At 38.7% G+C, this 24,995-nt stretch overlaps 1 protein-coding gene across 1 annotated transcript in view; it reads right to left on the reverse strand.

The window, feature by feature from the left end:
* The window catches only part of ranbp9 (RAN binding protein 9), a 35,054-nt gene extending 16,741 nt beyond the window's left edge, over positions 1–18,313 (reverse strand). Inside the window, exons 1-6 of the mRNA XM_044368198.1 lie at positions 17,722–18,313; positions 12,874–12,985; positions 10,728–10,780; positions 6,998–7,165; positions 6,317–6,339; positions 1,312–1,496 (exon numbers count right to left, since the gene is read on the reverse strand). Coding sequence (XP_044224133.1) covers positions 1,312–1,496; positions 6,317–6,339; positions 6,998–7,165; positions 10,728–10,780; positions 12,874–12,985; positions 17,722–17,938 — 758 coding nt within the window. The 5' untranslated portion in view covers positions 17,939–18,313. The remainder of the gene's footprint in view (positions 1–1,311; positions 1,497–6,316; positions 6,340–6,997; positions 7,166–10,727; positions 10,781–12,873; positions 12,986–17,721) is intronic.
* Positions 18,314–24,995: the final 6,682 nt, after the last annotated feature.

A 24,995-nucleotide genomic window follows, 5' to 3' on the forward strand; every position in this document is an offset into this window, starting at 1 on the left:
AAATGATTGGCGGTATTTTACCATCAGAATGTTATAAAAACGGTATAAAGGCGCATCTCTAGCCTACAGTATCCCATATTTGGAACAATCAGCTTCAACATGATGATCACTGACATGATAATAAATACCATGAAGAGGTGCGTTCCAAAAAAATATATCATAAATTGAATATTTATTATATCCAGTATCTCCAGTTCAACATATGTTCCACATATCTTAAGTGACCTTGTATACAATGTTAAAATGAATGTCAACAAAAACTATGATAAAAACTATTTGACGACGACCCTTTTTCCACAACAAAGACAAGATTAAAACTAAATAAAAAAGTAACCATTAAAATCTAAAATTATGGCAAAAGGCATTCGTTTTCATCACTGAATAAAATTTAAATACACAACTTGACTTTTTGCACTAATAAGCAGCATGTTGGTAAAAGTTCTATCTCTGCTGGTAATGTCAGTTATGTTACAAAGTCTTAGAGGGAAAAGAGAAAAACAGATTTCTAGACTAAATTCACCGACAGTCCCACTGAAAAGTAGACAAGTAGCAGCAACTACATACCCGGAGAAAAAAAAAAATGCAGGACAGTACACCGACATTAATAAAAGCTAACTTCTTATAAGAGCTGTAGACGTGGATGTATTCACGGATTAATTTCAGTCGGCTACTGCCACGTTTATATCGGTAGGAGAGAGTAGAGGATTAATGTGATTTTTATCCTTATATCAACAGTTTAGCTGCTTGTCTGGAGCTAGTGAATAGTATTTAATAAACAAGTGACTGAATGAAAACAACTTCTGAATGATCGAGCTGCTCTGCAGCGGAGAGCGAAGGTAAAACCGAGACGGCGAGAACGACAGAGAGAGGGTTCGGTTCCGTTTAAAACCACCTGAGTTTGTAACGACGACTGGATTTACTGAGGAGAGGCAGTCTGTTGTATCACTGCAGAGCAGATGGACATAAGAGATGTGTGTGTGTGTGTGACCTATTACACTGGTAAAAAAAAAAAAAAACAAGTAAATACAGCCTTGTGATAGAGAGAATGACACCTGTATCCATGGTAACTGTGCACAAAGATGGTGAGAAGTCTCACAATGCTTAGAAGTCAGAAATTATGAAAACGTGACTAAAACTGTAAATGACTAAAAGTAATAATTATCAAATTGCTAAAATGTGACTAAAACTAAGATGCATTCTCTAAAAAGGCTTAAAGAAATGAATACTGCTGTTCCTCTCATCTAAACCTTATGTTTCATATCATCATACAACTAGAATAGCTCGGTTTTACAACGTCCTCAATCCTCTTACTTCTGGATCATGGACTGCCACTCGCCCTCACGCTCTCCAATGGGGAAGCGGTCGATCTGGGCCTGGATCTTTGTCCTCCACTCACGCATGTAGTCCTCGATGTCGAACACGAAGGGGTGCTGGCCGAAGTTTGCATCCACCACCTCCCCTGGGGTCTGGAGACCCACGGTCGGGTACAAGTTAGGCTGCGGCGCAGAGAGAGAGAGAGAGAGAGAGAGAGAGAGATACACGGTGAGGAAAAGAATGAGGAGGAAAAGGGAGTTTGGGAATGTAATCTGGGCAATAAATCAAAACAGGAAACAATGAGAGGAAAAACAGGAAACAGAAAATCTCAGGAAATAAGCTTTTGTCTACAATTACCCCATAAAACTCAATTTTACTAGCTAGACAAAGATCATACAATAAACTTGCAGTAGCAGGCTGACGGGCCATCTTTTAACAAGAGAGCTCGGGTTCAACTCCTGCGACATTAAAGGGGCAATAAGTTTGATTTTTATGGTACAGAATGACAATAAGATATCTATCAGTCTGATCGATGTACCAGTGACTCAGTGATTATACCGCCAGGTGCCAGGACTCACTTTCTGGCCCGTACCATTTTGGCACTCAGCTTTACAATCTACTGTTTTATAAAATTCCCAGTCAATACTACCTCTAAGCTTCCAAATAAATGTCTCCATGAGGGATCAATGCTGTCTCCAGCTTGGTAACATACTGTACATGATGCAGGTAAACAGAACAGCATTTAGCTGAATCAAAGTTTCGTCTCCCTTCCTTCTGTTGCTCAGTGCTTCTGAATACAAAAGATAAGGAGGCTGTTATTTTATATTATTCTTATTGTCAGCTAATACCATTAAAAGACCAAAAATCAACAATATGTAAGTCCCTCCCCTGTCTGTCGCACATTACTTCCTACTGAAGATTTAAAAACTATGAATATGTAGTTTTATTTTTTATAAAAAAGGCTTGGTCATTTCATCATTTCCAAAAAACAAAAAAACAGCTGCTGACCACTGTACTTTTTAAATAACAGGAAGAAATAAAGTATTTGTTGAGGACGCATTGAAGCTGTGGACACAATAGAGAGCACTAGTGAGTATTTTTGGCACCAGGATGGAGTATGTTTGCCTGATAATGACACTGAATTGCCATTTCTATATCACTTTTTTTAAATTCAATCTAACATTTTCTTCATATTAGCCGGGGCGTTTCGCTCTGACCGATCAGTCTTGACTGACATTAATCCGCCTTTCACAGAAGAGGTTAACAGTTGCTGGGAGCGGTTAACATTTGTCATGTCCACTAATGAAATACATTAAGCTAAAAGTTGTTGTTTTTTTTTTTTTTAAATCGTTAGTCAACTTGAAAAACAGCTCGTACAGCTGTGTCGATCTCATTTACACTATTTGGAAATGACTCAAAATAAACTACAGTGTGTGTGTGTGTTCATGGTAATGAGGAAACATGTCATCCAGTGGCTCCATGATGTGCTTTTAATAGTTTCTGAGGCAACAGCAGAGCTCTATGGCACAGAGGAAGACATATCAGGCCTCGGGTACACACACACAATACTTGTAAGTAGGATTGAGTGATTGTTGGTTTTAGTGTTTTCATTGGATATGGTTAGGGTTAGGGCACGGGTTAGGGTCAGTGTTAGGGCCAGGGTTTTCATTGTTGTCAATGAAAAAAAATACAGACTATCATGAGCCATATCCCTTTAAAGGCTAAGACAGTGTCAGACAAAACTGTAAACAAAGCCGGTGTAAACAGCAACCAGACTCTGCTGGTAGTAACACCACAGAAGAGCAAAGACCTAAAAATACACTTGGACATAAAAAAAAGGAACACTCTGCACTCAAACATCACTGAAATCCTTAAAACTTGGTATTTTCATTTCTGGAACATTTAAATGACATATTTCATTCCCTTCCTCTTATTAATAGCAATAGTATAAATGTATCCTGACACCAGCTGTGGGATGTGACTCGTTTCAAACATTCTTTGCATTGAGTTACAGTACAGCCAGTTCTTCACATGTTGCATGCCAGTGCACGAAGGTTAAGTACATGTCAATTTATTTTTCTTTGGAACAGGCATTCTGCTTTCTTTTTTTCTTTTTTTTTGTAAGTCCCTGATGACATCTGTGATGACAGGATGAGGAGATATAAACAGAAATATGAGGTAAGGAGGTGTGTGTGTGTGTGTGTGTGTGTGTGTGTGTGTGTGTGTGTGTGTGTGTGTGTGTGGGTACATTGTTCTACCGTCCTACAAACCTAATCACAGCCTTGATTTGATCAGAGAAGGTGGTGACTAAGATGAGGTGCGCACCGTGTGTGTGTGAGAGGTTTCTTTATCTGTGTAAGAGTCCAATTGGGAAAGAAAAAAATAAACCCAAACCGACCTGACAGTATCACTGAAGTTCCATAAAAGAAGTTAAAAAAGTCATAAAAGTGGATTAGATGACAAACTAGGGTCAAATTAGAGGAATTAGTCCTAGATCTGGTCTTAAATCTTACTGATATTTCAGTGTAAATACACTGGTTTAAATTAGAGTTAGGATTACAGATTAGGGATAATGTAGCTGATCAAAGTCCCCATAAATTAATACAAGGGTGCATGTGTCTCTTTCTCTCTCTCTCTCTCTCTCTCTCTCTCTCAGAGTTGTCTTTGTCATGGTCCAATAACCACAAAGGTCAGCTGTTCCGAGGTGACGCACTTCAGCGCACAACTCTGGAGGAACATGAATGTCTGGCTCACAGCCAAGCCTGTTTTGCTGCTCAATGGATTATTGTTGTGGCTAAGACTCTTATTTTTCTTCTCCCTACAAAAACAGTCGGCCCCATTTTCATTTGCTACAGAGCAAGAAAAGGGGAAAAAAAAAAAAAAAAAAAAAAACCTTCAAAACAAGTGTCTCCCTCACATCTCGATGCGGTTAATACATGCATGAATCCCATTAGAATTAATGTCCGTTCGGTGTGGGAGTCGTTCACATAATGAAGCATGAGAGCCTACGGAGTGAGACTGGCCTGAAAATGAGCCACAATAGCACAAAGCAACCCTAGTCATCTAAGCACCAACAGCCCATCGCATCACAAAACAACAGTTTTTCCTAACAAAAAAAAAAAAACATCATTCAATGGTAGATATAAAGAGAGGAGAGGCGTTCTCCTTCAGAAGAAACTTCAAGTGTCATCAAAAGAAGCTCAACAGCCACAAAAACCTTAAAGAGGAAGTGCAACAGCAGAGGTTCTGGTATTCATGCTGTTTGTTGGTCCAACAAATACAACAGTTGCTACACTGAGTAGAAAAAAAGCAGAACACTGGCTGGCACAGTTTCCACTCAGAACGTCAACAGGCAGTCGTCTGGGTAGCTAATATTCACATATTTTTGGTGTTATACTCTCATCATCTTAGCTAAGGGGGCCTGACTTTAACTCTTCTGCTCACCAGCCACTCAGCATTTTCACTAACCGCAATATTGCTGTTGGGAAATGACGTTTTATTTGATTACAGTTGACTATTGTGGGCTACAATTTATTTGAGGAACTAGATTTACAACCCTTTAAATGTAAATGACCACTGTTAACACCCAAATCAAGACTACATGCAATTTATAACATTAGTCATCAAATATTCAGCTCTGATCAAGTTGTGTGTAAAACACCTTTTGTATGAAAACGTGCAAAGACATAAAAAGAGCAGCTTCTCACTGCATATAATAAAAGTGGTGCAGGAGTGTAGATGATTCAAAAAATAAAACCTACACTGAAATAAACCTAGCAAGACAAAAATATTGTCTATGCAAATATTTATTAACAGTAAATAATAGAAAGTAGAAGAAATCTCTGCAGTAAAGAACAAATTATTTTTATCTAATCAATTCAATTGTTTCCTGATTCAAAATAACAGAATTGTAAACTCCTAATGTTTCCTCTTGCTAGCTGTGTGTGTGTGTGTGTGTGTCCTCACAAGTGAATGTGAACTGCGTGTAGTGTAGATGCAGCGGTAATTGTGTGTGTGAGTGTGTGTGTGTGTGAGTGACCTGGCCATGCTCTCGTAGCTGCAGCAGGCGGGCAGGAGCGAGGGTCAGAGGGTCAGAGGCTCTCTGAGATGCTTTAGGAAAAGCAAAGTCAAAGTGGCTACTAAGAGTGACTGAGTTACACGCCACTGCCGAATTCTACCCGCATTTGGCAGGCGGGCGGGTGTTAATGTCAAGCCCTGTTTGTACCGTTCCCTGATATTTCCTGTCTTCTCTGAGACCTCGGCGCCTATAAGACCAGGCGTAGTAGACCAGAGGAAAGACTCAGGCCCTCGGTGATCTTCAAGCTAATTATTGCCAGAATTAAGACGGAGATAAGGTCTTCCACCTCATATGATCCTTATTATCAGTCATCCTTATCCGTGCCAGCTAACAGTGACGTCCAATGTGTCGATCCATCCATAAACATTTCAACCTCTTACACTTTATCTGTTAAAACACATTTGTGTGTGGAAATATAATATGGATTTAAACAGAAAGCTGTGTTAAAGATTTAGACTTTGCAAGGCCTTTACGTGTTGTTGCCAGGCATAATATGGACTCAAATCATGTGATCTAACACATCCAATTAGTATTATTTATTAGTAGTATTAGCAATTATTATTAGTAATATCTCATCTTAACTTCAGCTGTTGTAAGACTTTGAACACAGACATTTTAAACTGACTTTTAAAGTGTGTCAGATCTTGTTTCTCCCCCCTAATGATTACTACATGTCCTATTTTTTTATAAATCCAAAAAGCCCCCCCAAACTCCCTGAACATCAACATCTGAAGTGCGCAAGTTTTCCAGCCTCCGATCCATTTTACACAGCGTAAACATTCTGACTGGAGTCGACATTCTGCAGGATACGTAACGTTTCGTTTCTATAAATAGACCCGTGCCCTACGGTCCTGATTAATTATGGAAACTAAAAAAAAAAAAAAAATTACAACAAAAAGGAGTGAACAAAATGTGGGTACTTACTGGTAGGTCTGTGAAGGCGATACCTGCAGAGAGAGAGAGAAATAAGAGCGTCAGCATGAATTAGAGGAGTCCGATATATTTCTGCACACACCGGGGAGGCCACAGTCAGTATGTTTACATGTGCTGAAGTAACCTGGTTAGTGTCAGCAACCAGATTTCTTAAACGTAATGTAAACCAGAATGAAGGTTCCCTTGATCGGGGTAAAACTGGCTCATATGACTTGATTTTTACTGGATATATCTTGGCCAGATGTTTCCACCTGTGTTTTTACATGCCAGTATGTGCATGAAGAAGTCTTCGGACGCTGAAGCAGCAGCGTGGTGGGCCGGGTAAGAACACACGGTGGCTCTAAGCAGAAGTATTTGCACGCTGTCTTGCTTATAGCTGGTTTATTTCATCAGATATATAATATATACAACCATGAAATCCACCAGCAGTAAGTGTACAAAGGTTCAGGAGTGTTTCACTTGTATTCAAGTGTTCCTTTATTGTTTATTTAACAAGGACAAAGCACACTACATTTATTGTTCCAGATATAACTAATAGCTCATTTCCATCCATCTGTAGTGCCTGGACGGGGGCCAGCAGTGATGTGCAGGTCACACATTCAGGTGTGAGATCTAGTTCAGTAGTAAATACAGATACATTATTACTGTTGCTACGGTTTCGGAGCTGCTTACCTAGGCTGTGACCGTTCTTTGTGTAGAAGCAGGTGTTGTTGATGAGGTTAACGCAGCAGCCAATCACATCTCCCGTTGTAAACGTGGGTCCGTAAGGTTGCCCGGTGCCGGATGAGCAGAAGGAGTGGCCGTCGTCTCCGTGGTAACCATACGAGTGCTTGTCCCAACCTGAGGGATGAAAACGCGGAAAGCGTCAGAGCAGGAACGCCGAGCAGGCGACGAAGAGGTGTAAAAACACAACGGATGGTTCGTTCTGTGACTGTATTAAAACAAAAACACACACATATACTAACAAATATGCTGTGAAAATGCATGAAGGCAGCACATCAATACTGTTTTTTTTTTCCATTTTGTGTTTTCAAATCTCCAGACATTTGTGACCAATAGACTCAGGATGAGGACTTCAGTCTGGGCCATGTGCATGCATGAATAAACAAAATAATACTGAAGAAGAGTTGCAACTAGTCTCCTCAAGAAAAAAGTCAACAAAAACAAAATAAATAAATAAAAAACAGCTGGACTAAATCACATCGCATGTCCGACAACATCACAGCAACCAAAGCGACTCAACGCTGCAATTCCCGTTTCTTTTTAACTAAAAGTGCACTTCATTTTTTTTTTTTTTTTTTTTAATTATGCAACTTCTGTTTTGGAGGAGAAAAAAGTGCATAAGGGCAAACACAGCCCATGTTAGAAATTTATGCTTTGCTTTTTAAAAAACTTGGAAACATAAACAGCCAAAAATAGAAAACGCTGTGTCATTATTCCACAGTTTCAGTAAATACTGGTGTGTTTTGGTAACAGAGACCTGCAACTAGAAACGGTCACTTATGAGGGCTGTGAAGCTGAAATTTTTAACTTTTTTTTTTTTTTTTTTTTCTTCTTCTTAAATTAAAAACATGAATATCACCACATCCTCAACCTGAGCAACCGACTACAAGCCAGCGAGCGGAGGAGGATTTACTGCCTTGCTCGAGGATACATGACTGATGGGCGCTCTCTGGGAATTGAACCTGAGAAAAATCAGTCTTCCAAAAACACTGACACACGCTTCCAAAAACAACAACTGGCTGACCGCAGAAGGACACGGCTCATTCGGTTTTTCCAGAAAGCTGGAAATTCTCCCAGAAATTGGAGATTTTGAGGTTTTTCAGCGTTTTGACCTTCATTTCTTTCTTTGGCTTTTGATTCAAGTTTCTCCAGACTACAGACTGGTGTTATTACTCTTCACTTTACCACCTTTTACCTAACCTGAGTATCTATATTGCCTCTGGTGAGCATAAAATAGATCAGTTCCAATATTAAACTAACCCTACCTTTGTCTTTGTCTTGTTTCCTATGAATTTTTGAAATATTTGACCCCTTTCAAACAGCTGTCAAGCACCAAAAGGCCACAGGTTCATTCAACATATCGGTGACATGTAAACTTTTAAGAGAGGTAAACACACGAGCAATCCCATGTGTGGAATGGGAGTCATTTATCCATTTGTTATTTCTCATGGAGAGGAAGGAAGAAACAGTCTCTGCTGCAGCACGGACGGACGGACGGCCTCGGGGTTGTTTTAACGTTATAAAACCAAGTGGCGGGATCCTGTGAGTTACTGCTGAGGTGCAGAATTAATCCTGCGGTTGCCTCGTTCATCACCGGGAGAAAGCACTCAACCCTGCAGCAGTTTGGCATCAGGTTCTTTCAATTAGTGAGTTTTCATTAGCATATATCCATCAGACGGGACGGTGCGGTTTGCTCGGTGGCCTCTTGTTATCTTTCTGTGGAGACACAGGAGCTGCTGGGTGGGTCCGGTTCTCGGACTGGTGAAGGAGTGTTAGGCCTGATAACCTTCATGGAGTTCAGCGGCTTCTGCTAGCGCTGCTGGGTCAGAGAACATGTTTTCATACTGACAAGTAGTTAATACCAGTTTGGAAACTGTGCCCATCTTGTTAATCTAGACACACTGCATTCCTTCATGTGGTAGAAGATTTTCTTTGAAGTATTTTTCATCATGTGCTTTCCTAAAGAAACTAAAAGACCACTTTTTTAATATATGCACTAAAATCTGGAAGAAAATCTGCTCATTATAATATCTAAAGCCTGGCTGATACTGGATTTTTGAGGCCAATACTTGTATTAGTTCAGTTTTAGTTTAGTTTTAATATTATTTTCATCCCACATGATTAAATGACACCACTATTTTACAAAACATGTATCTTCAAGTAATACATGTACAAAAACATGTTGATGATGGAGAGAAAACAAAACACTGTATTAATATTGAAGACTTACAAAAAAAAGGCTAATATATTGTTGCCATTTTTGATAAGGATCCCTTTAATTTGCTTATTAAAGAATTGTGACCAAATTGAAAAATAATCTTAGAGCTTTCTGACAGATAAACAACAGCGGTGGTGGTGGTGAGACTGTGTCCAAGTTAACTATAGCTTTGGCATTTCTGTGCTGCGATGTCTTGTTACATCAGCTGACATATACGCCGATATGTGTGTCACAAGCCGCCGGTGTGTGTTGTCCTAAATAGTCGGTGTCGTTAGCTTAACCTAGAATTGTTTCCGCCTGAAATCTTTAAGTTACTGAGTTCCACAAAATATCAATATCACTATCGTTCTCTCCAGATGCCACTTTGTAGGTTAAAGTTTCGGATATTTTGACCCAGTAGCCCTCTTACTGAGACAAACCTCAAAACACACACAGATATACCACTAATATTGTGCAGAGCTGCTTTAAATGTTCTTATCTCCACATCTCCATTTGTTGATAGGATGTTACTTCTACTGCTAGAAGATATTAATCAGAATAATGTACTGATTGGGTAATTTCACAGGTAATTTCATTGGTTATGAATCCCTGGAAAGATTTTTTTGTTTTGTTTTTTTAGAAGCATTGCAAGAACCGTTGCAACTAATTAAGTCATATTCAAAAGTCATAATTACAGCAGAACATGTAAACAGCTCCAATGCAAAGAACAGGGAAATAAAACAGCTGCAATGCTCAGAGTGATGGAAGGAAAGTTGTTTTTTTTCTTATTATTTGTGTGTTCAGTGTCAGTAAAACTGAGCTGAATATATTCTGTGACAATCTTGTTCGACCTGTTGCGGATCAAAACTTCTTCTCCGTCTCCGGTAAAGACGTCAACAGTCAGTGGATGTGCAAAGCAAGGGTCACATGACCCGCAAAGCCGGCTTCGATAGGTTACTGGTGCTGTAAAGTCCCACGTTGTAGTGCCTCAACTAACAAGGAAGCAGGAAATGTGCTTCAAAATAAAAGCATTGTTCCAGAAATTCACTATAATTCAAAGTAGTTTTTTTGGTTTTTTTTGACGAAGTTGACCCAAATGCTCATAATGAGCAGGCAGCCCACTGCTACAGGACATCTATACGCACATGGTGGGACATTTAACACTTTTTTTTTCCCCCTACACCTCTCCACGCTTATCACACACATGTTGAAATCCTCCTCTCAAACAACAGGAAAAAGTAAATACGCAATCATGTAAAAGTGACTGATTTTGAAAAGAACAGTCTCTCACTCACAGTCACACCTACAGCGAGTGTATCGAAGGCAAGAAAAAATACATCCTCACACATACAGTCAAAAAAAGATCCGACACTACACGGAAGACGCAGACAGGCGCAACCGTCAAATTCTTCTCACCGCACCCAAAGCGTAGCAGCAGAAATAAACACTGACAAGAAACAAACACACAGTGTGTCATCTTACCGGGGAGTCTGTTCATGTTTACACCCTGAGCTGACAGGCCGATGCCCATGTACCTGTGGAGCAGACAGGTGAGAGTTTAGTTGTGCATAAAGAGGAAAAAAAAAAAAGACACAAAGACATAATAATGGACTGAAGAGTGAGTCATTGATCGGCCGCCGATCATGTTGAGCCGATCACTGATGACTGATTTTAGGATTATTAGCCCATCACCAATTTAACTGACAGATTAAAGAAAGACTTACAGTCCTGTGAGGCTGTTAAGACTCATTACAGACAAAGAAAAAATGTTTAATGGATGAAAGACAGAAGGCCAACGTTGCTATTCTTAAATCTTTATCACCGACGGTGCTTATAGTTAGCATGTTAGCATGCTATGAATTTTAAATGCCACATGCCCTGCACCTCTTGATAAGTTGTCCAACTTTGACACCATGGGTGTCACAATTCTCCAAATCCACAATTTGATTTGACTTTCGATATTAAAAAAGGTCACAATTCCATTCAATTTTTGATTTAAACATTTTTTTCCTGCAGTAGGAAAGAGGTATCATTTGTGTTTTAACAATGTTTCGCTTATGAGTTATTGATCTTGGAAGTTTGAATCTGTCAATTTCAAAAGTGTGTATCATAGCTGTCTTTTTTTATTCTGGACTATGAAAGTCAAGGACATCTTATCAATTGCTTGAAAATAACCAGTGAAGTCATGTGACTCGTGGTTTTTACACTATGAATTGACCTCATGAAGACTTGAATCATGCTTTCACTTCATCAGATTTCTGTGTGTCATACAGTCTCCTGATATGAACTTTACAGGGCGTGTATTAAGTAAATGCTAATGACTTCATCATAATACATGAACGTAACCAAATGATTCATAATGGTTAACAGTTTGGGGCTCTACCCAGCTAGCAAAGCATTGAATCAGCATTCATATAGGAGCCTCAAATAACCAAATATGTCCGAGAGCTTGCTTGATAGATGAAGTATTGATATGATCATGACATGGCAGCATGCTCACACACTTTATGGGAATCTAAAAGGTATGAAGAGAAGGAGAATAGTAAGAGACTGTAATTTCCTGTAGGCTATCATCATCTTTTCTTTAAAAAGGATTTCTGACCTGCAACAAAAATACAATACATCAATAAATGAGGGTTTCCTGCTGGAGACAAACTGTAAACTGTGTTAGTTCTACGTCTGCTCGCCAATTAATAGGTCCACGTTCAGAGCAACTATTACGCTTCAGTATACGGCTGTAACTGAACGACGATATGGTTGAAATGCAGACGCAGGATGAGGTCTTTAATCACAACAAGCTGCTACAGTGAGTCACAGCGCTGCAGGGTTAAAATTCATGTAAATCCAGATTAGACTAGTCAATTGTGTGGACTTTCATTGTTACCAAATTTTTTTTGAAGCTTTGAGCAGCTCCCCACCTTGCAGCCATTTTGCATCCATAATGGGTTATTGTACATCACCCAGCACATGAGCAGCTTATTGGTTATGATAGTTGTGTTTGTATGCCATTTATAGGATTGACGTAATTGCCACACTTTTATTGTACACCAGATAAAAAAGGTTTCGCCCCCATTTTTCATCCACTGATTTTGTTTTCCAGTGTGTGAGATAAACATCACAGCCCCATGTTAACGTGCTAACGTTTGACATGTAGCATTTCAAGTTTATATTGTCATTTCAACCATTAAGTTATCGATACACCGTAAAATGTGCCAAAAAAATATTGTTTTTCTCAGACCCAGAATATAAAAAACAACACAATTTACATTACAACTACCATGCAAATTGTACATTTAGTACATGTAAACAAATATTTTGCATGTTAGCATAGCATGCTATCGAACTGAATTGCTGGACAAGTTGAAATTCTGACCTTCTGGTGGCGCTGGATGACAAGTCAGCAGGTCACCAAAATAATTAGGACACCTCCTCAAGGGATCATGAACATTTGTACCAAATTTCATGGCGGTCCATTAAATACTCGTCAAGATATTTCACTTTCTACCAAAACGTAAGAGCAACAGACAGACAGACAGACACCGCCATCCTTCTAGCTCAGCTAAAATTACAATGTAAATGCGGTGTTGTCGTCTTTCTGAAACGTTGGTGCCTTGTTCTGTTTTCTTACCCATCTCGGCCTTTGCTGATGATCTTAACCTCGAAGTAGTAGACCCCGCAGGCGGCTGGGATTGGGTGAGTGGCCCGTACAGACGCTGCATCTTTAGGGGTTTTGCCATGACCTTCAGGTGAGGGGAGACAAGAGCGACGAGGTCTGGTTAGTAGGAACAGATACTGGTTCATTCCATTATCGTGAAGGGTTCAAGGCGGGAATGCTGCGCCTTTATTCCGCCTCACCGTTTCTGTATAAAAAGGTACGGACACGGAGTGGAAGGGGGGGGGCACATACGGGGGCAGCGTGTACCAGCTTTGTTTGGTTCGGTGTAAAAAAAGCAGCTTAATGATGGCTATAAAGAGGGATTCTCTGTATAAAAGATCTTTATATTAATCATCCATTTCATAGGAAGTTTAATTCAAAGCACAATGCAGGATGTGGATTTTTTAGCACCGGTGGCTGTGGAGGAGATTAAAAACCAAACCCTGAAAACGTTAGAGCACAGTTTCACTTACATTTTAAATGCATTATGAAGGGATCTTCTAACGGCCAGTATTAACAGGAAGAAAAACCTATTTTAAATGTTAATTTGGGCTCCTGACTGTTGTTTTAAGACGTTAAAAAGTGTGAAGCTGTCCTTCACGGCGAGATCAAACAGCGGGTTTAAGAAGTGATACTAATAATACTACACTGAGCAGATAATTTCAAAGTTGTTGTAAAATTGGATCAAGGGAGAGGTGCGACTTCTGCAGTTACTCTACACCATAAAAGTTTTACAACCTAAGTTACAGTCTAAAAGGAAAACCGCCTGAGGGTAAGTTACTGGTAGTCCCACGTTTTCTCAGGTAAGTGAAGTTAAAGTATTTCACATGGTTAAAAATGGAAGTAACACAATTAGCCAGTAAAACCAGAACAAAATGCCCCTAATATAAGATTAAAAAACAACAAAAAGAAAGAGAAAAACAATAAAACAGATAAGACATATTGGACATAAAAGTGTATCAATTAAATAAAGATAAGTACTATTTTTATTTATTTATTTTGTATTTTCTAGTCCTGTAGCAAACAGCATAAAAACACGGCAGGCTGCTCTGTTTTCTAAGTCTAAAAAAAAGAAAAAGGTCCTGTGGGCCCCGCATTGTACAGCCAGACCTTTGACCTTTCGACTGACCGTCAGCAGCCACTTTCACAATATCACCACCCCACTAGGTTTAGTGAATATCTCAGGGTCTTATTAAACGCCTGTGATGTTGCACCTTTCTTCCACACTTTGACATTTCCACATGAATCAGACTGCTGAGGAATGATCCGCTTTGAAATTTTGAAAATACACATCTAGGTTTAAATGGAGGAGTTGTCCCGAAATATATGATGATGTTCTATTAGATGGCATTTTTATGAATGCCCTTGAGCTCAAGATGCTTCAGCTGTTTTAAGCCTATCATCTTACAAGCTCTGAATCCAAACCTCCAGGATTTAGGGCTGAGAAACGGCTTTTTCTGTCAGTCTTTAAAGCTAACGTTAGCTCGAGCAGCTACCATACACGGCTGTCAACGGCATCGTTTAATGCTTAAATATCGTTTATGCTGTCAGATAGTTTCATCTGTAGGAAATAATAAGTTAATCACAATATTGGTAGAAAAAAAAACAGATATTTTCCTCAAATGTTCAGCCCTGAGAGGAGGCTTTTCTTATGTCAAGGGATGTTTAAATGATTGCTGGTTAACTGACAGTGTTAAGACATCTTACAATGAGTCTTTTCCAAGAAGAAGGTTTAATTGGTTTAAAGTAAAGGTTCACATTTTTTTCAGTCAGGCGCACATATGAACAGTGAAAGAGGTTTTCCTTGTTGTAATCATTCCTCCTGTTCATACTGGCCGTTAAGAGATCCCCCTTCAAAATCCACAGTGTGTCCACACAGTCATTTTTGTGCAAAAACGCATTTAAAAGTTGATGTGAAGCTTATATGAGACTTCAGCAGTCTGAGTTTGTCATATCAAGTGGATATCTGACACATTTACAGTCTTTATAGCATCAAATTGCCTCTTTGTGTGACAGTGTTTCCCTGTTGAGCTGCAGGTGGAAGAATAGTAACAAAAAGAGAGACTTTGGCACTAAAAAGACTGTAACGTTGAAAGATATCTACTTGATTTGACTCATTTGGACGCTGAAGCTTCATATTAGCTTCAGATAAACTTTTAAATACATTTCAGCACAGGAGGAGGACTGTGGATTTTGGCCCTCATCACTTCCATTGTAAGTGCATTATGAAGGGATCTAATGGTCAGTATGAACAGGAGGAATGATTACTGTTCATTTGGTCTCCTGACTGTTGTTTTAAGACACACTCGAGAAATTGTGAAGCTGTCTGTTAATAGATGATCTGGGTAATATTTCTCAGGAATATCTAGGACACTCAAATCTGGAAGATGTACTGATGTAGACTGACTAAAATGAAACTTTTCACCTCCATTTTCATTTGTTATCTTGACAAAATGGTTGCCATGTGAATACACCGTTCCAATAAGGAAATCACAAGAAATACAATTATCACCCATAAAGGCTGCCAAATCAAAACTAAAGCTGCCACTAAGGACTTTTTTCATTATTGATGAATCCGGTTTTTTTTCAATAATTGATGCTTGTTTCATCTATTTAACAAAAAAAAAATGTTTGAGAAAAGAAAAGAGATGCTCATCATAGTTACCCAGAATACAAGATAACATCTTCATGTTTCTTATGTTCGACAAACAGTCCAAAACCCAAAGATTTTACAACATAAAAACACAAGAAAGCAACAAATTCTCACGATTTGTGCTCGATTAATGACTTGAATGATTGATAATCAAAATGGTTTTCAATTCATATCATGTCTAATAATTGACTAATTGTCTCAACCTCTACTAAAAAGCTCTTTGTGGTGATCATGAAGTCTGATGATTACTAATTACCTGCAGGGATAAAGTGAGGAACATTACTGCCATTATTAATTTACTTTGACCTTTTGCTTGTTTGTTTGTTTATTTGAAAGACGATGTTCCCAAATTCAAGTGGGTGGTGTTGTGTTATCTGAACATTTCATAATAATTCTTACTCCTACTTTCTGCCATACAGTTTACTTCACTTTAGTGACATGTTTTAGTTGCTCCAGGATGTTTAAACAACATACTGTAAACGTTCAGATGTGTGACATCACTATAAACTAGCATTGTTAAACAAACGTCTCAAGATTCTGCATTGATGTCATCCTTGCTGGGGCTCTACTCATAATTATTTATTAATCTGGGGATTGTTTTGCTGATTAATCAACTGTTTGACCCACAAAATGTCAGAAAATAGAGGAAAATGTTCGCTGGAACTTCCCGAAACACAACTTGACATATTCAAATGCCTTGTTTTGTCCAAATAACAGCTCCGGCACCAAAGATATTCCGTTTATTCTCATAGTAAACCAGCAAATATTTTCATTCAAGCAAGCTGGAATGACTTTATGTGTTTTTCTTTAAAAGCTGACTCAAGCACTTAACAGATTATTACAATGACTATCAAAATAGTTACTGATTCGATCAACTAATCATTTCATCTCTTCTACTTGTGATTTTTTTTTAACAGGCCTTGGCATTTGGACACAACTGACAATTTGTTTTTGCAAAAATAACCAAAGGATTATTCAGTTCAGTGGGTTTTAGATAACAAGGCATTTAATGATTGATAGATAGATATAGATGATGAGGTCAGGTCTATCTTCCAAAAAATTTAATTAAGTCAATATTCAGTCTATTTGTGTCAAAATTATTTAAATTCTATCCAAATGAATGCCAAATTACTAAGAACATTCAACACAGTAATCATAGATCGCCTGATATTTTCTACTTAACACTGCTGTGGGATTACAGTCTGGCTTTTTCAAGTGCTCTGCTCACTGGAGGTGGTTCACATATAAGTTTCCAACATCTGCATGGTAAAGTTACTCCACATTTGCATACCTGCAACAAGAGATGCAGTAGGATTTGTATTGGGGAGACAGAATATTCTGGTTTTAACAAGGAAGCATGTTTGAGTGTGTGTGTGTGTGTGTGTGTGTGTGTGTGTGTGTGTGTGTGTGTGTGTGTAGAGGGCCGGTCAAACCCAGAATAGTAGAACACACCCAGGAAGCATAGTTACACCTTTTTCTTTTTTACAGTAGCCTTTTCTTGTAGGCCTGCACCAAAAACCCTCTTGATAGCTTTGCTAAGCAACTAGTCTAACCTGAATGTCAGGCAAGACACTTATTAAACCCTCAGCAGCAGTGTACCACTTATACCTATCTTGTCATCAATAAGTACTTCACTGGAGGCCTAACACTTGTTCCTCTGAGTAACTAATCAGGGGACAAATCATGATATTTGACTGTGTATTTCCTGTCATATAAATTACCTAATAATGCTACATTAGCCTTCCTGGGGGGCTGTCTAGCCTTATCCGTTTTGGCTAACGATAAACGGTATGGTTTTGATAGTCACATCGAGCCTTTGATGGACTTTGTTAAACGATGATTCTACATTTGAAATGTTAATTTTTATATACGGGTTATCCGCTGTGAAAGCTTGATTGGTGACAGTTCATTTAGCTGGTTGACAGGATAGTTAGCAGGGAAGCTAGCGAGCTAGTTAGGTCAATTTTTGGCTGTGGATACACCTCGCCAGCTGGTCGGGGTTGCAAGATGTCCTCTGCCTTGTTGTTGATGAAGCTACGAGCCGACTTTGTTTTTAGCCTCAACGGCAGCTGGCGTTGATCCGCTAACCGTCAAGCTAAGCTAACAACTTGGCGTTAGCACCGGGCTGATAAAAGTGCTAAACTATTGTTTGTGTGTTCGTGTCATACCTTTATAGTGAACACGGAGATTGTTCTGTGAGAGCCCGATATAGCTGAACTTGTCCTTCGGGCTCCAGGAGCGAGGAAGCGGAGTCTCGTTCTCATTAACGGCTGGATAGAGCCGCCGGAGCCGCTGGTTGAGCTCCTTTTCCTGCTCGTTCAGAGCCGAGTCTCCGTGGACAACAACCGACATCAGAAACCCACAGCCCGACGACTGTCCAGACATGGCTATGACACGAGTTTCAGTAAAGTGGCTTGTCAGCAACAAGCCAGCGCCACTTGTGTCAGTCAGTGTCAAGTTTTTAAAGAGGGAGAGGAGAGAGGAAGAGGAGGGTTAGCACAGCTAGCCGAGCAGCTAACGCGGTTAGCTTGGCCAGCGAAGGCAAAGCGATCGCTGAAATGTCTCAGGTTGACATCAGCCGACACAAAGCCATAAATAGAGACACTAGAAGAAGGCTGTCTGTCGCACGGGATCGGAATAAAGTAGTTAAAAGACAGAGGAGCGGGTCGTTGTTGCTGGGGGACAAAGTATAACCAGCTCTGCTAACCTCGATCTTTTGTTTGTTGTCGGAGCGTGATCCGCGATTCTGATTGGCTGAGAGCAGCTCCACTCACTTCCTATGGGAATGTGAAGTAAATACACAGAATGAGCAGTGAATGTGCAGCAGACAGACTGTGTTGTGTTAAAAACAGCACTACTAATGCCGCTTTTCCCTCTGCGTGGTACCGCACGACTCGACTCACCTTTTTTTGCTTTCACTTATTTAAAATCTAAATCCTTGCCATAGTCATTTGAATAATATCAATAACCGAATACCAAATTTTGAGATTTAATCAATACTTGATCTGATGTAAAAGATACAAATTGATACACAACAGAAAATATGATGTGAAAATATTTATATTTTATTTATATACTTTATTTATTAATTTTATACTGAAACCAGAGGTCAGATTGATTCCATTTAGGTTCGATTACGTTCAGATCTGAATTTTACATCTTGAATTTTATTTTTACTGAGCATATTTGAGCAACCAGAGTTTTGATTTTTAGATCTGAATTGAGTTTATTGAAATATAGCAACTTGACTATAGCCTTTGAACAGTAGGCACAGGAATTTTCTATCTGAATTTGAGAACCCTAAAACAAATACATACTGGAAATAAAGTTTTTGAAACTGCGTAACTTGAAAGTGACTACTGAGAATTTCACAAAGATGGTTTTCAAAGTCAAATATTTCAGCGCGATAAGTTCAATGGTATTTAAATTTCAACATTAACTATTCAGTAGTGATTCAAATTCAAAATATGGTATTCAGTTGCTAATGTATTATGTAAATTATATGTTATTTGCTTCCCTACTAACTCATCAGTAGGTTTACAATGTAGACACAGTCAGTGAGTCATCATCATCATCAGTATTCTGTGTTCACTACCTATGAATTATACCTACTGATTATAAGGACAACAAAGTTTTGACTTTTTCAGTATCTGATCTTAAGATCAGAGGATGAAAGTAGTTCTAGGATCGTTTTAACTGAATAGCTTTTAGAGGCTGTGAAAAAGTGGGTGAGACCACCATTTTGTCCCCATTACACTTTGTATTTCTTGCCATACTTGTCATTTGTTTGTTTAGCCAGTCACATACTATCCTGGGTTTTGTTTGTGTTTAGCATTTTATTGTTACATTTACATCTGCATTTATGGTTTAATCGAGACAGAAAAATGTTTAGGGTCATTATTTATTGTTTATTGATTTAAGTACTGAGTTTCTTGAGTTACAGATTAACTTGGGTTGTAACTTATCATATACCCACCATGCTTTCCAGGAGACAAAAAGGGGGAGGCACCATGGATGTTTTATAAGAGCTGGATACTGGACTAAAAATGGCGCCCATTCAGTCCCATAGGAATTGCTCGGCTGGCGCATACGCCAAAAAAAGTTTCTTGCTTCCGGGTTTGCTTCCGTATTGTGCGGCCCATTGAATATGCGCAGTAGTGTTTTCCTTGTTGGCCCCCCACGAGTTCCTGCTCGGCCCATAGACTTTACATTGTGATGATGTCACAGATTTTTAAGTTGCTTTTCTCAGCTCAAGGAAAGTTTTACAAATACAAAACCTCCATGGATCAAAAATTTATAATAGAAAGAGTCATAATTGACATTGTTTGCAGTTTGAGATGTGCTGTCAACAGTTTTACAGACGTCTCTTTTACAATGGTGGTCTATGGGGAATATGCTTAATGGGCCGCAGGGGGATTTTTTGCTGCAATACCACAAGTGGCCACTGGGAAAAATTGGCTGCAAGGCTGAGTGGCGGCGCCCTATCCAGCTCTTATTATACATCCATGGGAGGCACTGAACCACTTCCTGATTTTAAGATCTTGCTTACATCACCAGTGATGTCATGGGTTAGACCAAGTATGAGGGCATTTATTTTATTTAGTTAAATGTTTGGTTTTGTATTTATGTTATTTGTACTTATTTGGTTTATGGTAAGGAACAATGCTGTGGGTGATGTGTGTGTAAACAATGTCAACTGATACTAGCGACATTGTCATTCACCAGTTGTTGATATAAGGGAAAGGACACCCCTGATAGAAATATGGTTCGGCCTAGATAGATTGAAGAGCCTATTTAAGGGGAGAGATGTTAGTTAGAGAAAGAGCAGAAACAAAAGAGGATGTCAGTGTAGCTGTGTTAAGGTAAGTTCGATTATGCTTGATTTCATTTGGTCGTCTCTGAGTCTGTCTCTTATCACCTTCCTTGACACTCCGGCCAAGCTTCCGCACAGATAAAATTTTATTTTATAGTAAAACAGCAAATATTTGTAAAAGGCCTGAAAGGGTTGCAGAAATGTTTCATTTTTCTTCTTTCCTATCTCATCAACAGTCTTTTCGACCCAAAATCTTTTAGGTTTTTGGGGTATAGAGGTACATCGGTGGCTTCACATCCTCGTTATGAGTTCAAATTTATGAGAATTCTAATTTTATTTGAGAGCCACAGTCCAGGAGTGTATCAGTGATTGTTATTCCAGATGGCAGCAAGAAAATTCCATTTGAAGGTTTTATTACTTTTCGTTAAAACAGTAAGGTTCACCAATGCGCTCTTTGCCTTCTCACTGATGAGGCTGACTGACATGTCACCGCTCCCTCCATTTGTCATTGTTTTTAAAAGGTCTTAATTGTATGACATGCAAATGAAGAGACTTGCTTTTTGATCATTATCTATTCATATAAGAAAATGAACTGAACATTAGTGCATCACCAAATGAGGGAGAGGAGGGGTGAGAGACAGACAGTAATGATCAATAGATTCAGAGTAAAAGAGAACGGACAGCTTTACATTACGGTGCTGTAATGTCTCTTAACTTTTGGGATTGTGCTCAAAACAATCTTTTCATCCCCAGGTTTAAACTGTGTGAGTGTCAGCATGTGTGTATGTAATACTGTAGGTCAAGGCTGATAATTACTGTGATTACTGCAAGCAATCACAGTATTGTAGCAGCAGCTGGCAGCAGCTTTGCTTGGCAGCATAGAGAAAAAAACATTACATGAAACATCAATTTGAATTGTGCTACATGCCCTTGCTTTTGTCATGATGATGATTTGATACAATGCCATCTGATCACAACATCAAACAAAACATTGTTTTACTAGTATATATTTTTTGTTAAGCTTGTGTTCTATTGTTTGAGATTCTTTCTGATTTACTGACCAATCTTGACTATTTGGAGTTTTTGCTCAAATTGTTTTCCTGCAGTGAATTTTATTCTGATGAAATGTGAAAAGCATTGGACTTGAATTAAGTTTTGAAATCAGTCTTGCTAACTAGCTACATCTGTACTGTTGCTAAAAATAATGTCTTGTTTCAGTGGCAAGTCAACATTTATGAGAGCGGAGCTGGACCTGTGATTCTGATGCTCCAAATTACACGGTGAGATTCATTTTACTTTATTTTATATGCCAACTACTTCAAACGACTTCATTTTATTTAGATAATGTTCCATTGCTGTCTCTTTTCACACCGTCTTTGAACACACTTTTAAAAAAAATTTTCAGGTGGTTCATAGGGATAAACTCTAAGAGAGGCACCCCGGCAGGACGGGACAAAGTCCAGTCACCAAAGACACAGAAAATCATACATAAAAAGGTGACCTCAGTCAGCTCTTGTGTTTTAAGTCTACTAAAGAAACTAATGGACTTTTGAGTGGGTTTTGTATAAGTCAGTGAACAGACTGCACTGCTTGTTTCAGTATTTAATTTTTAAATGACTTTTGAATGATTAATTACCTGAATGAGCTCCATGTTTAGTTTTTTCTATTACTTTTAATTGTGTACAAATGTTTAGCATCATTCATTTAAATGTTAATAAAGTGAGACATGGTTTGAAAGAAACACTTTGAAGTTATATAACTTGTCTTAACATTTTAAGTCACAATTCAAATGGCTGTTTATTCACTGTTGTAAATACTGTCGACGAGTTATGTCAAATAAAAAGGTTTGTGGAAGAAAATATTCAAAATTGTATATATATTCAATAATTCAATATTCAAACTGTAGTCCTCACTGTTAGTAGTTAGTTACACAATAGTGTGTCGAGTAGTATGTCGTACATTTTGCAGTTTATAGTAAAAATCTGTAAGTATGCCACTTGTGAAAAGTGCAAATTAACAGCGATTTGGCAGTATTTTGCTGCAAAAGTAGAGAGTTTTACAGTTTTATGCTGTATTTATAAAAGCAGCAACAAACTGTTAAATTCAGCAACAGCATGACACTGTTCATTTTGCAGTAAATTAATGGCAACCCTGCATTTGATAAGTAATACTTGGGGGGTCCCGGAAGACGGCAGTTCACTGCAGCTGGTCCAGGATACCCCTTACCCGGGGGAAATGGGGAAGGCAGCAGTTCACTGCAGCTGGTCCCAATTTTCTTCTGGGGAGGTACTGGGGGGAGTGTGGGAACGGTGGCCAGGGCACTCGGAAGGCAGCAGCTAGTTGCAGCTGGTCCCAGGTGCCTGACCAGTACTCCCAAGTCAACATGCCCTGAGAACCGTGTGGTTCTCAAAAGATACGCACACTATTGTTCTTCAAAGGTTTATTTATGATACAAGGCAGGTGTGGGACACACAGAGCAGGGCAGGGCTAACAATGTTAAATGCAAATTGTTGAAGGAGTGGATGATGCCCTTAATGGGCCAGAACTCTCAATGCTATATTGGATTGCAACCAAATTTGGGAATGTTGTACATAAAGCCACACTGTACAAGTAATTCTACCCACAGTAAAGTAACATTATAACATGATATTTCTGCAATTCTGTTGTCTTTAATAAAATGAAACTTGGCCCACAAGTTCTCCATGAGAATCTGCATGACATACCGAATCATGGCACCCCACCCTGTGGTCATGAATAAAACACCACACTACTTATTAACTGCCATATCTGTTAAATGGAATATACCATGGTAACCAAATTCTGCAGAGTTGTACAGATGGGGATGCTGAACAAGTGTGTTGTATTTGCAGCAATGCTTTGCACATTATTTCAGCTGTTAGCATTCACACACATTTCCACAGGAAATGCATTTCTAGTCGTTATTATTATTATTATTATTATTATTATTATTATTATTATTATTAGTAGTAGTAGTAGTATAACAGTGTTAGGATTCAAGATTCAAAGATTCAAGAGATTTTATTGTCACATGCTCAACAACACAGCAGATGGCAACATTGAAGTCAATGAAATTTGGCTTCTTCGAGCCCAAGTTCCAATTAGAGTATGTAATAAAATACTTACAATTATAGAAAAGGAGGGAAATGAGAGAGAGAAGAGAAGGATAAGAGAGAGATTGATTACAATATATCCAAATATACATGATATTGCACATTGGTGTGCAGGTGTGGTTGAAGAAAACTTGACTTTGTGGTAGCTGGGTTATCACAAAGAGCCTCTGCATTGGCACACCAGTTAAAGTACGAGGACCAGAGATGACAGATCTGTCACAGATGATTTAATGGCCAAAAGTAAATGAAAACAATAATCAGTAAACAAAGGTGCTCGAAATCTAAATCTAAACCAATCAGCATGCTGTAGCAGGCATGGGCAGGAACTGAGCAGGGCCTAATCCAGACCTCATATCAGTTCAGGTGTGGCCTGTTAGTTTGAGGCTAAATCCTACCCATAACATTTATTTTTATTATCATTTCAATTAATCAATTAGTTGTTTGGTGCATAAAATGTACGGAAATGGTGAAAAATGTTAATAACTGTTAGTAACAGTCCACAACACAAAGATATTCAGTTTATTATCATAGAAGACTAAAGAACCCAGACAATTTTCACATTTAAGAAGCTGGAGCCAGAAAATTTTAGCACTTTTTTCTTGGAAAAATGACTTAAAACAATTAATTAGTTAGTTGTTTGGTCCATAAAATGTCAGAAAATGGTGAAAGTTTATTATGTTAGTTTATTATGATAGAGGACTACATAAAGCAGGAAATATTTAAAAAACATTTAAAAAGCTGGAATCTGAGACTCCAAACGATTAATGGCAAAAAAATGTCAATTAATTTAATAGTTGGTAACTAATTGAAGAATTGATTAATTGTTGCATAGTTAATATTAAGTTAATATTATTTTCACACTTGCCTCTGTTGTATCTATCCATGCAGATTCTTTTTTAGTTTTAGGCTGACGCTCATGGCTTTTACTGAAATATCTGAACAGCTATGTGATATCATGAAATTTGGCGAAGATACCCATGGTGCCAAGAGATTGAAGCCAAGTGACTTTGGAGACTGCCCAACTTTTTCTCTTGTCCCACAAACAGGTTGACATTTTTGAGTGTTAAATGTCTATTGCACATCTGTTTGTCCTCTCCCAGGACAGACAGATGTGCAATAGATGTTGTGTGTACAGAATAGAAACACACAAATTACAGACTATAGCATTGAACAGGATAACAAAATTATAATGTCTTTATAATATATATGAAGAATGTGATGAAGAGGATACCAAGGAGCTTCCAAGTGCCACCAGAGCAGAAGAGGACCTGAGCCACGCAACCTCCATCACCATGGAAACCTGGGAAGAGGACAGACTACACATGCACACAGGGGAGACTCACATCTCACCGTTCACATACACGGGAGAAGAGACAAGAAAAGACATTAATCAAACAGGAGAGAGAGAGAAAGATAAAGACATCACTCAGAGAGAGAGAGAGAGAGAGACATGAGGTGAGGTTGAGCTCCTGCAGGATGGAGAACTGGATCCAAAACC

This window comes from Thunnus albacares, chromosome 12 (genome assembly GCF_914725855.1).
Source record: "Thunnus albacares chromosome 12, fThuAlb1.1, whole genome shotgun sequence".
Lineage (NCBI taxonomy): Eukaryota > Metazoa > Chordata > Actinopteri > Scombriformes > Scombridae > Thunnus > Thunnus albacares.